The following is a 12,311-nucleotide window of genomic DNA, read 5'->3' as shown; positions in this document are numbered from 1 at the left end:
ATCTGAATACTTTAGAAATATTGCATATAGGCAAATCGATGTCTTGTGTTGTTTTAATGAAAGAATAACACGTGTATGTCTTACTTTAGTGAATTTTGAAACTGCTCTTAATTCTGGTGATTAAACATTTTACAAGGTATTTATTTAAGAATACAGTAGATTGAAATGTGAAGTGCTATCTGGAATGTTCAGGATCATTCAAGTTCCTTTTTTTTTATTTGAACTTGTTTAAATGACCCCTTCATGGGAGGTGATAACTTGGAAACCTCAGCATGGAATGTAGGACTGGCTGGCTCCATACCTGAGCACTCCTTGTGCCGCATAGGACACGAGGCTGACCTGGGGTTTCAAGCACAGAGTGTCACAGCACAGAGCTCAGCCCTGGGGACTGGAGCTTGGTTTGTTGTTCCTGTTCCAAGAGAAGCGCAAAAGATAGGGCAAGGGGCAGGGGAGGGGTCTTCGGCCTCTTGTCTTGGTTCAGAGTGAGGACATTTAGCTTTGAAAAACTGAAAGGTCCTCCTACTTTATAAAAGTCTGCTGGATAGGTGTTTGTCAGGACCATCGGAGCCTGTCCAGTTGTCTGCTTAGCCGGACCTGAGACGAGTGCGTCTGAGCTGACAACAAGCCTGGCTTCTCTTGGAACGTGCCCACAGCATCGCTCCCATCCCTTCCTCATTCTTCCTGTATTTATCAACAATGGAGACCTGTAACTGATTCTTTAACTGTTTTCAACCTTCACCACTCTTTTCTCCCTGCAAACCTGCCGAGACCTCTCCGAGGGGGCGCAGGAGTGGGGGTCAGGCTCTGGCAAACAGATCGTGGCCATGAAGAAGGCCCAAAGGTTTGGGACACCCACCCTCCGTTCCCTGGAACCCCATCTTCACCTCCCCTCTGAGCCTGCCAAAGCCAGTGGTAGCATGAACGTGGAAAGCGACTGCTGTCTGAGTCGGAAATTTTCCTTCACTGTGGCAGAACTACAGGGACACTGGAGTCCTGAACCTTTTCCAGCATGTTTTAATATACACAATCTTGGCACTCGGCATCAGCAGACAAGCTGATTACTTGTTCGCACATGCTTTGGCCAGGTTTTTGCTCATTTGGGGCCTTGTAATAACTTTGGATGTTGTCCTCTATGAGACGACAACTTAAGAATCATGTCTTTCTCCTGATTCCAGGTTTTAAGGCATTTTGGGATAAGTTTTCTAATCTTGTAGAAATTGCAGGTCAAGGCAGGATATAAACATTATAGGGCAGGTAGATACTTTTGCAGGCTGGATAAAAAGTATTTGTCTCTCAACTGAAGGCTTCTTTTACTAGGAGAAGCCTTGATTTAAGAAGATATCGTCACAAAGCGGAGAGGATGAGAGGGAAGCTGTCGATGGTGGTGGTAGACACATGGGACACAGAAATCTAATTTCCCGTTTTAGGCTTGTGAGGAACTACCGGGGGTTTTACAGCTCTGCTGACAAGAATTCTATTTGGAACAGGATCTTCTTACACAAAAATCATTTTAATGTGAAAGCTCTTGGCATAAGAGACAAGTCAAACGGCTGGCTTTAAAGGTGGAGTCGCAGCCTTCTTTGCCGTCATATTCAGTCTCCGTCTTTATTTTACCGGGTGGGTGAACCCCACTCCAACCTTCGTGTTAGGTGCCTGCCTTGGGGGTGTGCAAGAATGTGCAAAATCTGTGACCCTGCTGCACTGTGGGATTGTGACAGATTAAATGGGTTCTAACAGAGCATATGCGTATAAGCAGCTGAGGAGTTGTGGTTGTTTTTTAACCTGAGGGTGAGGAAATTGACCACTATGTGATAATTAAAAATAGCAATTCCCTGAGAAAGCAGGAGCTAAGTTGCCAAATGCCAGGCCACAGAGAAGCAATATTCTGTACTCTGAATTGGGTAATTTATGTCTTTGTCACTTGGAGATCTGACGCACATTTGAGTCAGTGAATCACCCACCAGCACCGCAGAACTAAAGCAAATTTTGTTTCCTTTTCATAGGCAGGATTTTAGTCAATTAAATAATAAATCTCTTGCTTTTCCTGAATCATACCACAGGAAGGCCCTGGTAAGTGCGCCTCTGGGAAGAGACTGCCCGCGGTGAGGTTTACCAGTGGTACTGCATCTTCGGTGCACCATTGATGGTCTGCCTTTGGTACTCAGAAGTCCAGAATGAGTTCAGTTTTTGTGGCTTCCCAGACCTGGCCAGTGTCTGCCTGTGGTCTCCCAGTGATGGTCCTAGGCAGGTGACATACTCTTCTTCCTGCCCAAGAGTGGCCTTGCACACACTAACTTTACAAAGAACAGGCAGGAGCATTTTCTCTTTTGATTTGTGCAGTAACAATGTATTATTTATGCAGATTACTAATTTCTGTTTGAAAAGCTGAAGCTAAGATGCAGCGACGTTAAGTGACTTCCCAAGGTCACAGCTCCAGTGAGTGGAATAATAGCAATTTGAGCTAGTTACTTCTTAAATGGGTTCATATTAGTCTCACGGAGTAGTAGTTTATTTCGGCATGTTTGTACATGCATATAACCTATTTTTATCTCTGCACCCTGCCTCCTCACCCCTCCCTTATGCCTTTCTTTGAGACAAGGTCCCAATCCTGGGATCCTTTTGACCTGGTCCCAATCCCCTCTGTAGACACCATACTGTCTCTTTGGAATGCTGATAGATTCGGGCGCTCTAAGTGTCCATTAAGATGCTCTGGGGAAATGTGTTTGGGAGAGAATAATTTGAATTGGTAATGTGGTTGGGAGCATTATTAAAATGAGTAAAAGGTCTAAAGAAATATGCAACTTGAAGTGGCATCTGTCAGATGTTCAGTGTAAAGGAATTGACAGTACCAGATACTGTGGTCAGTCCAAGGCTGAGAGGAAACCCATCCTGGTGTATTTTGAGCATTCAGAAGACCGGGCCTGGATTTTGCAAGGGCCGTGGGTGAGGGACCAGACTCACTGAGGAAGCACAGCACCACCTAGCATGTTTCACCTGTGTGCGACCTGCTGGCCTCAACAGGCGACATTTGATGTCCTGTAGGAGGGGTTCCTGAGAAATCCACAGGAATAAACAAATACCAGAAATGCATGCTTAATACTTTCTTTCATTGAAATGACACATGGACATTTGCAAAACAAATTTCTTTCGGCCTGGTCATAACAAATCTGTTAGGAGTGCCTCTTTTCTGACAGAGTGAAGGGTAAATTTTAGCCTGCCCTCTGTTCACATAACCACCATCTCCCAGTGGTGTCTCAGAAGTCCCTGGAGTGTTTCTGTGTGTGTCTAGTTTCTAAATGAGCTTGATTCATTGTTCGCCAATTACTTTACAGGACCCTTCAAACCAGAAATGTGGCGGGAGGAAGAAGACCGTGTCTTTCAGCAGCATGCCCTCAGAGAAGAAGATCAGCAGCGCCCACGACTGCATCAGCTTCATGCAGGCCGGTTGCGAGCTAAAGAAGGTGCGGCCCAACTCACGCATCTACAACCGCTTCTTCACCCTGGACACTGACCTCCAGGCCCTTCGCTGGGAGCCCTCCAAGAAAGACCAGGAGAAGGCCAAGCTGGACATTGCAGACATCAAGGAGGTCCGGCTGGGGAAGAGCACAGAAACCTTCAGGAACAATGGGCTTGCGGACCAGATCTGCGAGGACTGTGCCTTTTCCATACTCCATGGGGAAAACTATGAGTCTCTGGACCTGGTGGCCAACTCCGCTGATGTCGCCAACATCTGGGTGTCTGGACTGCGTTACCTGGTGTCTCGTAGTAAACAACCCCTGGATTTTATGGAGGGCAACCAGAACACCCCACGGTTCTTGTGGTTGAAAACAATGTTTGAAGCCGCAGATGTTGATGGGAATGGGATTATGTTGGAAGACACCGCTGTCGAGTTAATAAAACAACTCAACCCTACCCTGAAGGAATCCAAGATCAGGTTAAAGTTTAAAGAAATCCAGAAGAGCAAAGAAAAATTAACCACCCGAGTGACCGAAGAGGAGTTTTGTGAAGCTTTTTGTGAACTTTGCACTCGGCCAGAAGTGTACTTCTTACTTGTGCAGATATCAAAAAACAAAGAATATTTGGATGCCGATGACCTCATGCTGTTTTTGGAAGCGGAGCAAGGGGTCGCCCACATCACTGAGGGGATGTGCTTGGACATCATCAGGAGGTTCGAGCTTTCTGAGGAAGGGCGGCAGAAGGGGTTTCTTGCCATCGATGGCTTTACTCAGTACTTACTGTCACCAGAATGTGACATTTTTGATCCCGAGCAAAAGAAGGTTGCCCAAGATATGAGCCAGCCCTTGTCTCACTACTACATCAATGCCTCCCATAACACCTACCTAATAGAAGACCAGTTCCGGGGCCCGGCTGATGTCAATGGCTACGTGAGAGCTTTGAAAATGGGCTGTCGCAGCGTTGAACTGGACGTAAGCGATGGTCCAGATAACGAACCGATCCTTTGCAATCGAAATAACATGAGCACACCCCTGTCCTTCCAGAGTGTCCTGGAGGTGATTAATAAATTTGCCTTCGTTGCTTCCGAGTACCCGCTCATCCTCTGCCTGGGGAACCACTGCTCCCTGTTGCAGCAGAAGGTCATGGCGCAACAGATGGAGAAGGTCTTCGGCGATCAACTCTACACGGAAGCCCCCTTGCCGTCCGAATCCTACCTCCCGTCACCAGAAAAATTGAAAAGGATGATTATCGTGAAGGGAAAGAAGCTGCCTTCTGACTCAGACGCACTGGAAGGAGAAGTCACAGATGAAGATGAAGAGGCCGAAATGTCTCGCCGGATGTCTGTCGATGACAGTGGTGAGCAGAAACACATATGGCTGTGTCGTGAGCTGTCTGATTTGGTATCCATTTGTAAATCTGTTCAGTACAGGGACTTTGAACTGTCTATGAAAAGCCAGAACTATTGGGAAGTTTGTTCATTTAGTGAAACAGAGGCCAGCCGGATTGCGAATGAATACCCAGAAGATTTTGTGAATTATAATAAGAAGTTTTTATCAAGGGTCTACCCAAGTGCCATGCGGATTGACTCCAGTAACTTGAACCCACAGGACTTTTGGAATTGTGGCTGTCAGATTGTGGCAATGAATTTTCAGACTCCGGGTCCGATGATGGACCTGCACACGGGCTGGTTCCTTCAGAATGGGGGCTGTGGCTATGTTCTGCGGCCATCCGTCATGCGGGATGAAGTTTCCTACTTCAGCGCCAACACGAAGGGCGTCGTGCCTGGCGTGTCTCCTCTGGCCCTGCACATCAAGATCATCAGTGGGCAGAATTTCCCAAAGCCCAAGGGAGCGTGTGCCAAAGGAGATGTCATCGATCCCTACGTGTGCGTGGAAATACACGGAATCCCGGCTGACTGTGCCGAGCAAAGAACTAAAACTGTGCAGCAAAACAGCGATAATCCTATTTTTGATGAAACTTTCGAGTTCCAAGTAAACCTTCCCGAGCTGGCCATGATCCGCTTTGTGGTTCTGGATGATGACTACATCGGGGATGAGTTTATAGGGCAGTACACCATCCCGTTTGAATGCCTGCAGCCCGGGTACCGGCACATTCCCCTGCGCTCCTTCGTGGGCGACATTATGGAGCATGTGACCCTGTTTGTCCACGTAGCGATCACGAATCGGAGTGGCGGGGGGAAGGGGCAGAAGCGCAGCCTCTCTGTGCGGATGGGGAAGAAGGTCCGGGAGTACACCATGCTCAGGAGCATCGGCCTCAAAACCATCGATGATGTCTTCAAGATAGCAGCTCATCCCTTACGGGAAGCCATCGAGATGAGAGAAAACATGCAGGTAGGAGAGCAAGCCCCACCCCCCCACCAGGGTGCCGTGTCATGTGAATGATCCGGCTCGTGAGATGTGCTCACGTGTGCTGTGTGGATGACAGATTGTGGACGTGTGTCGGGTGCTGCCTGTGACAGTGCTGATGTGTTTTGTTTCTAATTGTGAGCACCACGGCTAGTTCAGCCTCACCTGAGCCAGTCAAATGGAGAATCAACTAGTAAAATGCTGTGTCTCCAATAAACATCCTTAGTGCATAGCAGAACTGATCTACGTGCACACGGATGGAGTGATGTGAAGTAGCATGAAAATATGTGTAACAAAAAGTGTGTTCAAACATACTAAGTATAGGTGTACATGTAAACATTTGCAGAGAAGAGTATAGAGGGAAATTTGACATCAAAGCAAATGTAATAGCTGTTAAGCTTATTTTTTAGTTGTTTAAATGTGTAATAATAAATTAGGACCTATGAGAACAAACAAAATTAAACAAAATTCAACAGTTAAATTTGCTGGAAATTATTCAGCCTTCTCTTATAAACGTGGTTGAGATGAGAGGACGCAGGTTCTGGGTTCATCCCGGCTGTCTGTGTTCTGGAGTGCGTTAGTGCTGGTCTCCAGTCGCATCGGTGTGTTCCACACGAGGTAGGAAAAGTGGTTACACTTGCACCACAGGGGCAGTGCGCGCGTTGGTGAGTGTGTGTGCGTGTGCCCTGCTGGCCGTGCAGAAGTCCAGGGTCAGTGTCCTTCTGTGCCTGAATTCGTATGCCCGCTGCTGGCACCTTCCCACAGGTGCGGGCCAAGGCTGCCAAGCCACAGCCAGCCAGCAAGCACTGACCACATCTCTGCACAGTGCAGAGCGAACATGACCCAGTTCACCGTGTTGCTTTAGCCAGTGTGTTCTGGAGTGGTCCTCTGCAGAGACCCCTACTTTCGAGACACCAGATAAACTTGTGGAGGTTCAGTCATTTGTCTGATGTTGCAGGGGATAAGTATCAGCATTAAACTTTCAGTCTAGGAGCACCTAACACCAAAGCCTGGGGTCTTTCGCATGGTTCAGAGCCACAAACCCCTGACTTACGGAAAACTTTTTAATTTTGTCACCTCAACAGAGAAATACTGGAATAGGCTTAAAATAGATTTCAGATAGCCCAAATGGTAGAAAACAGTCGTGTACATACATCACAGTTGGATTGTAACTACCTGTTTTGAGGTGTGTTGCCTTAACTGCTATAGGCTCCAAATAGCCGCATTTTCTATGTGGCATTTTCTGATACCATTTTTGCACAACTGGGCATCCTTAGATTACTTAGACATCATTTCTATACATGACTTTGTACAGTACATTTTATATATTTCTTTAAATGTATGCTTTATATCTCTTATATGTTTAGAATACACATTAAGAAGAGCTGGGTGTAAGGTGTTCCCAGGAAGCATTCCTAATTTATATATCTTAACAGAAAGTATTTTGGGCTAAGGGTGATGTGGAGCCTAATCATTGGAAAAATGAATACAATCACTGTGATTCAATTAATGAGACACTCAGTAGCTCCTGTTCACTGTTAATAAAGTGGAAAATAGTCGTCACTCCTGTTGAAAATGATTTCTTAGACTGTGGCATGGACAAACGCAGCTCTGCATGAGACACGTTTTCAGTGTGTGTGTGTGTGTGTGTGTGTGTGCGTGCACCTGCGTGTGTGGTGTTTTGGGGGTGATGAGGTACTGCCGCCCATCGGTGGGCTGGGGCACAGGGTGAGCAGCCGCTCCCGGGCAGTGCCTGAGGGAGGAGGCGCCTTCCAGGCCCCCTGGTGCACAGATGGGTCGGTGAGATTCCAAGCGCCCACTGCAGCTGCTGCGCTGCCCGCTCTGCTCTGGGACCTTGGTCTCCACCACTCCGCTCGGGTGCACGTGGCTGAGGTAGAGGCTGAAGGAGTCGTGGTGTCATCCTTGCGTGGTCTCGGTGCCCCAGTGCATTGGCGTGGCTGGGTCCAGTGTGCTCCTCTGAGGGAGCCCCGCAGCGGGCTCTGCCTGGCATGCCTGTGTGCCAGGCCGGGTGCCGGCCGTGTGCAGCGTGTGACTGTGCTCTCCGCCCCAGAACGCCGTAGTGTCCGTGAAGGAGCTGTGCGGGCTGCCGCCCATCGCCAGCCTGAAGCAGTGCCTGCTCACGCTGTCCTCGAGGCTCATCACCGGCGACAACAGCCCCTCCGTCTCCCTGGTGATGAGAGACACCTTCCCGTACCTGGAACCTCTGGGCACCGTTCCTGACGTGCAGAAGAGGATGCTGGCTGCTTATGACCTGGTAGGAAACGTGGCCCGTGGGTGTTGTCTGTGTGCGTGCACTGTCCCAGTGTCAGGGCCCTGTGTGGAGGCCTGGGGACCTGCACAGAGCCGTCGCTGCTAGCAGGGCCCACTCAGCTCTGCCTGTTAATCAGTAAGAAGAAGGATGCGGGGATTCTTATAGCCACTGCATGCAACTGTTCATGGATGGCAAAGCGTTATTCTTCCCCATAGAAATCTGCGCGCCATCGTCCAGGGGAGTATTGGGCAGATGCTTGGGAAGCCAGGCTCCTTGTTCTCTGCTTCCCTCCACAGCAGGGCCCTTATGCTCATGGCCTGTGCTTGCTGCCAAGGATCCAGCCATAACATCTGTGTTCTGACTGTCCGGAACCTTGAGAGGAGGAGGACATGCCTTTTTGCTTTGGGGACTTTCTCAAAGTAATTAGATTGCTTTGCTTATATTCCATCATCTGGAATTGACGCATAGCCTTGCTGAGTGGCAAAGGAGTGGAGGTGTCTTGTTGGAGGGATATAAGCTCAGCGCTGTCCCTTCTGTTACGTGAAATAGAGAAGGGGTGAGACATAAACAGAGGTGACCACAGGGGACCAGGGAACTTGCCCTTCCCCCTTCAGAAAACATAAAGATGTACAACATATTTAATCTGAGAGCATGTTTTTAATTAGAGGGAGGGCGGCAGTGCGGTGGGCCAGGAGCATGTGCTGCCCCACCTGAGCCGCACGCGAGGCAGAGGCTCACGGGGCGCTGGGCTTGGCCGCATGGCAAGGCCCATCTCTAGCAAAGTCCAAAGAAAGGTGTGAACACCCCTCTTCCTGGCACCCTGACACCGGCCTTTCCCTTTGCAGTGTGGCTCCTCTGATGCAGCATATAAGGGAAGTGGGGCGCTCATCCACCTGCCTCCAGTGGGAAAACAAATGGTACATACGTATGTGTACATTTATCTATATATACGAGAAAATGATGATATAGGTTAAAATATTTATTAATTGGCTCTGTGTATTTCCTTTCTTAGGACTTAATTCTAAGATAACAGAGGTGTGAATATTTACTTTTAATAATGCCAACAGGGACGTGTCAGGTCAGTCCAGTGTAATAATCCACGTACTCTGCTGAAGTCATACACACAGCACTGGAGAGGTGTGTGTGACACGGAGAGGCGCTGTGACGTGTTTTGGGAAGGCGCTGCGGTCCGGGCCGAGGCACAGCGGGGCTGGATTTGTGTTTCCGCGCGTGTGGCACCGGTGCGCTGCTTCTGTGTGAGGAGAGGGAGGAGGCCGCGTTTCTCTCCTCTCAGTGTGCTCTGTGCTTGCCAAACTCTACAGTGAATCTGCCGGTCCTGTGACTAACGAGACGCTAAGGAAGGAAAACCGAACACGCCATTGAAAGCTGCGGGCCAAGAGCGTGGGGCAGGTGCCCCGCGGCGGCTTCCCGAGGGCCCGGGCTGCGCTGCATGGTGCGGGGAAAGTTCACCCTGGGCCTGAGCCTCAATTTTCATGAAATCAATTTTTTCATCATAAAAGCGGGCCTTGAAAGCTGTTCAGTGAATAGGTATAATTGCCATCTAAGAGGTGAAATTAGGGTCCCAGTTGCCATAGAGACAGCGAAATCACTTCTTCCTCGTGTGCTGAAAAGCACCTGCTGGCATGGTCCTCGGGCCTTAATAAGCTCCCGGCGTGCAGGCCGTTCCGCTCACATCGCTGGTGGTGCTTTGTCCTGTCCTGCGGCTGCCACCGCCGAAGCCGTGCTCGCCTTTGTCTCCTCTGCGTTGTTAGGTGCGACAGGCAGGCAGAACGCGGTTTTCCAAAATTTAAAATGGGCTGCTGTGGCTGGCGGAAATCCTTCAGACGAGGCCTGGATTTCAGGTTCCCCACACAAACGAGCTCTCACACTGGTAGGGAGGGAGGGTGCCGTCCCTGCATCCCAGGCTGCGCCCCGTGGACAGGACGCTGGTGTGCTGCTGCTGAGCGTTCCTCTGGGGTGGGTTCTGGGGAGACCGCTCTGGGGGGGGATCTCCGTGTTCACGGTTCAGGGTCTGTATTTGTTGAGGTCTTTAGCGCTTGTGGTGAAGGTGTTTATTTTAAAGGTGTTTATTTTAAAGAGCTAGAGCTACTAGCCAGAGCTACTCTGCAGATCCAGGGGATTGTATGAAAAGAGACGGACAGATCCTGTCACTTTCCTCGCACCAGGAAAAGCTGTCTTCATCAAGAAACCAGACCATAACGGGAGCTGGCAAGGCTGTGGGACAGAGCAGCCCCTGCACTGCTGCTGGGATGTGAACTGGTGCACCACTGTGGAGACGCGGGCGGGGACTTCTCAGAACACTAAAACTGGAGACTCCAGCCAAGCCAGCTCTTCCCCTCCTACGTGTCTTCCCGAAGCAGTCAAAGTCATCCTGTTACACAGATACACACACACCCACGTTTACAGCAGCACAACTCGAATAGCCAAATCTTGGAAGTGGTCTGTGTGTCCATCAACAAAAAACGTGATGCACGCACGGTGGAGCACTACCCTGCCCTCAGGAAGGACGAATCTGAGTCATTTGCAGGCAAACTACTGGGGCAGCAGAGAAGTCAGTCATCGTCGGGCGGGGGCCGGGGTGGTGAGCAGGAGGCGCGGAGAGGCCGGGCAGGGGCTTTGCTGTTTCATCACGTCCTCCTCAGAACTCGCAGAGTCCATCCTGATGCACACTGTGGACTTAGCCGGCAGTACTGCAGCAGTGCTGGCTGCTCGATGGTGGTGAGCACTGTCAGTAGCGGGACAGGCGGGGCGGCACAGGCCCCTGTGGGACCCCTCTGTACTTGCCACTCAGCTTTTATGTCACTTCGAGTTTCTCATAAAAGCAATCTAAAACCTCCAACAGTTTCATTGTGAATGAAGTGCATTTGGGGGCCGGACGGATGAACAGCCCGGGGCTCGGGGCTCGTGGCCAGGGGCTCCCCAGGGCACAGCGCGGGCTGCACATGGTCCGTGTTCCTGCAGTGCTCGAGCGGCACAGATATCGGCAAGCGGAAGGAGTGCGGCCACGGCAGAGCTGCGGACTCTCTTCGGGACGAACAGCAACTCGAGAGCCTTCCTCAGCAGAGAGCTTGGCCCGTTGTCCCAGTGTCACAGACACAGTCCATGCGAACCCGTTGCCTACGTCTACTGAGGATCCACTCGCGGCCCAGAGGTGCACTGCGCTGCTCACCAAGGGAGAGGACACGGTCTTGAAAATATTGGTCCTGAGTTTGTCGGTGCAGGTGTTTTGTAGCTCATGCCAATGACCTGAGGTAGCCACTACCAAATACTTAATCAACCAATAGCTAGAAATTTCTTCTGGTCTAAAACTCATTTTAAGATTAGTGGTGCAGCTTCAGTTCTGTTCCAGCAGGCTGTGTTTCTATCAATAATGCGAAGCCTTGCTGGGCATGGTGGCACACGCCTGTAATCCCAGCACTCGGGAGGCTGAGGCAGGAGGATCGTTGCAAGTTCGAGACCAGCCTGGGCTACAAAGTGAGCTCAAGGGCAGCCTGAACTGCACAGCGAGACCCTGTCTCAAAAAAAGCACAAACAAACAAACAAACAAGCCTGGTGTTGTGTAGCAGAACAGGCTATTTGTGTGGCTCTGTCAGAGATGGCCGGAGGACACAGTCCTTCTGCCCACCCCACACAGCTTGTGCCTGTCTGTTCCTGGCTACTTAGGATTTCAAAACTGCAACCAAGTCCTTCGGATCCAGACTTTTCTCTCTTTTAAAATGTGAAAGCATCTCTGAGCCGTGAGGTTCCAGCTCACTCCCTTCAGGCTTCTGCGTGAACCGAGTGGAGGCTGTGCGTCTGGGCCCTTCCTGCCCAGAGACACATGGGCCCCAGGGTGGGGGAGGCAGGTGAGATGTGCTTGGACGTAGTCCTGTCCTCAGTCCCCACAATGCCAGGAAGAGGGCTGTGTCCTACTGAGAGCGGTGACTGAAGAAGAGGCGATGGCTGCAGAGGGACAGTGTCGCCTCGAGGCTGGAGGTGGGTGTGTGCAGCCCCTGGGAAGACACCCACAGATGGACCCTCCTGGCCTGGCTCAGGACAGCACAGGCCAGGGACGTGGAGGAGGAGCTGACAGCTCTGCTCCAGCCATGACGAAGAGGGGCAGTGGGGACCCCAGACTCCGAGGGTGAGCACCGGGACACTTCTTCAGGACTGTTCCTGGACCATGATTGGAACCTGGAGGGCCATTTCTGAGTCCC

General features: G+C 50.4%; 1 protein-coding gene across 8 annotated transcripts in view; it reads left to right on the top strand.

The window, feature by feature from the left end:
• Window positions 1-12,311, top strand: part of Plcl1 (phospholipase C-like 1) — a 261,560-nt gene that overhangs the window by 208,003 nt on the left and 41,246 nt on the right. For all 8 annotated transcript variants that reach the window (XM_013512003.1, XM_013512018.1, XM_013512022.1 and 5 more), the window contains exons 2-3: window positions 3,333-5,807; window positions 7,894-8,097. In XM_013512003.1, the coding sequence (XP_013367457.1) occupies window positions 3,333-5,807; window positions 7,894-8,097 (2,679 nt within the window). The remainder of the gene's footprint in view (window positions 1-3,332; window positions 5,808-7,893; window positions 8,098-12,311) is intronic.

This window comes from Chinchilla lanigera, unplaced genomic scaffold (genome assembly GCF_000276665.1).
Source record: "Chinchilla lanigera isolate Chin_1 unplaced genomic scaffold, ChiLan1.0 scaffold00002, whole genome shotgun sequence".
In the NCBI taxonomy this organism is placed as follows: domain Eukaryota; kingdom Metazoa; phylum Chordata; class Mammalia; order Rodentia; family Chinchillidae; genus Chinchilla; species Chinchilla lanigera.
Note: the sequence above shows the minus strand (reverse complement) of the source record. Positions and strands in the feature narration are given on the sequence as shown.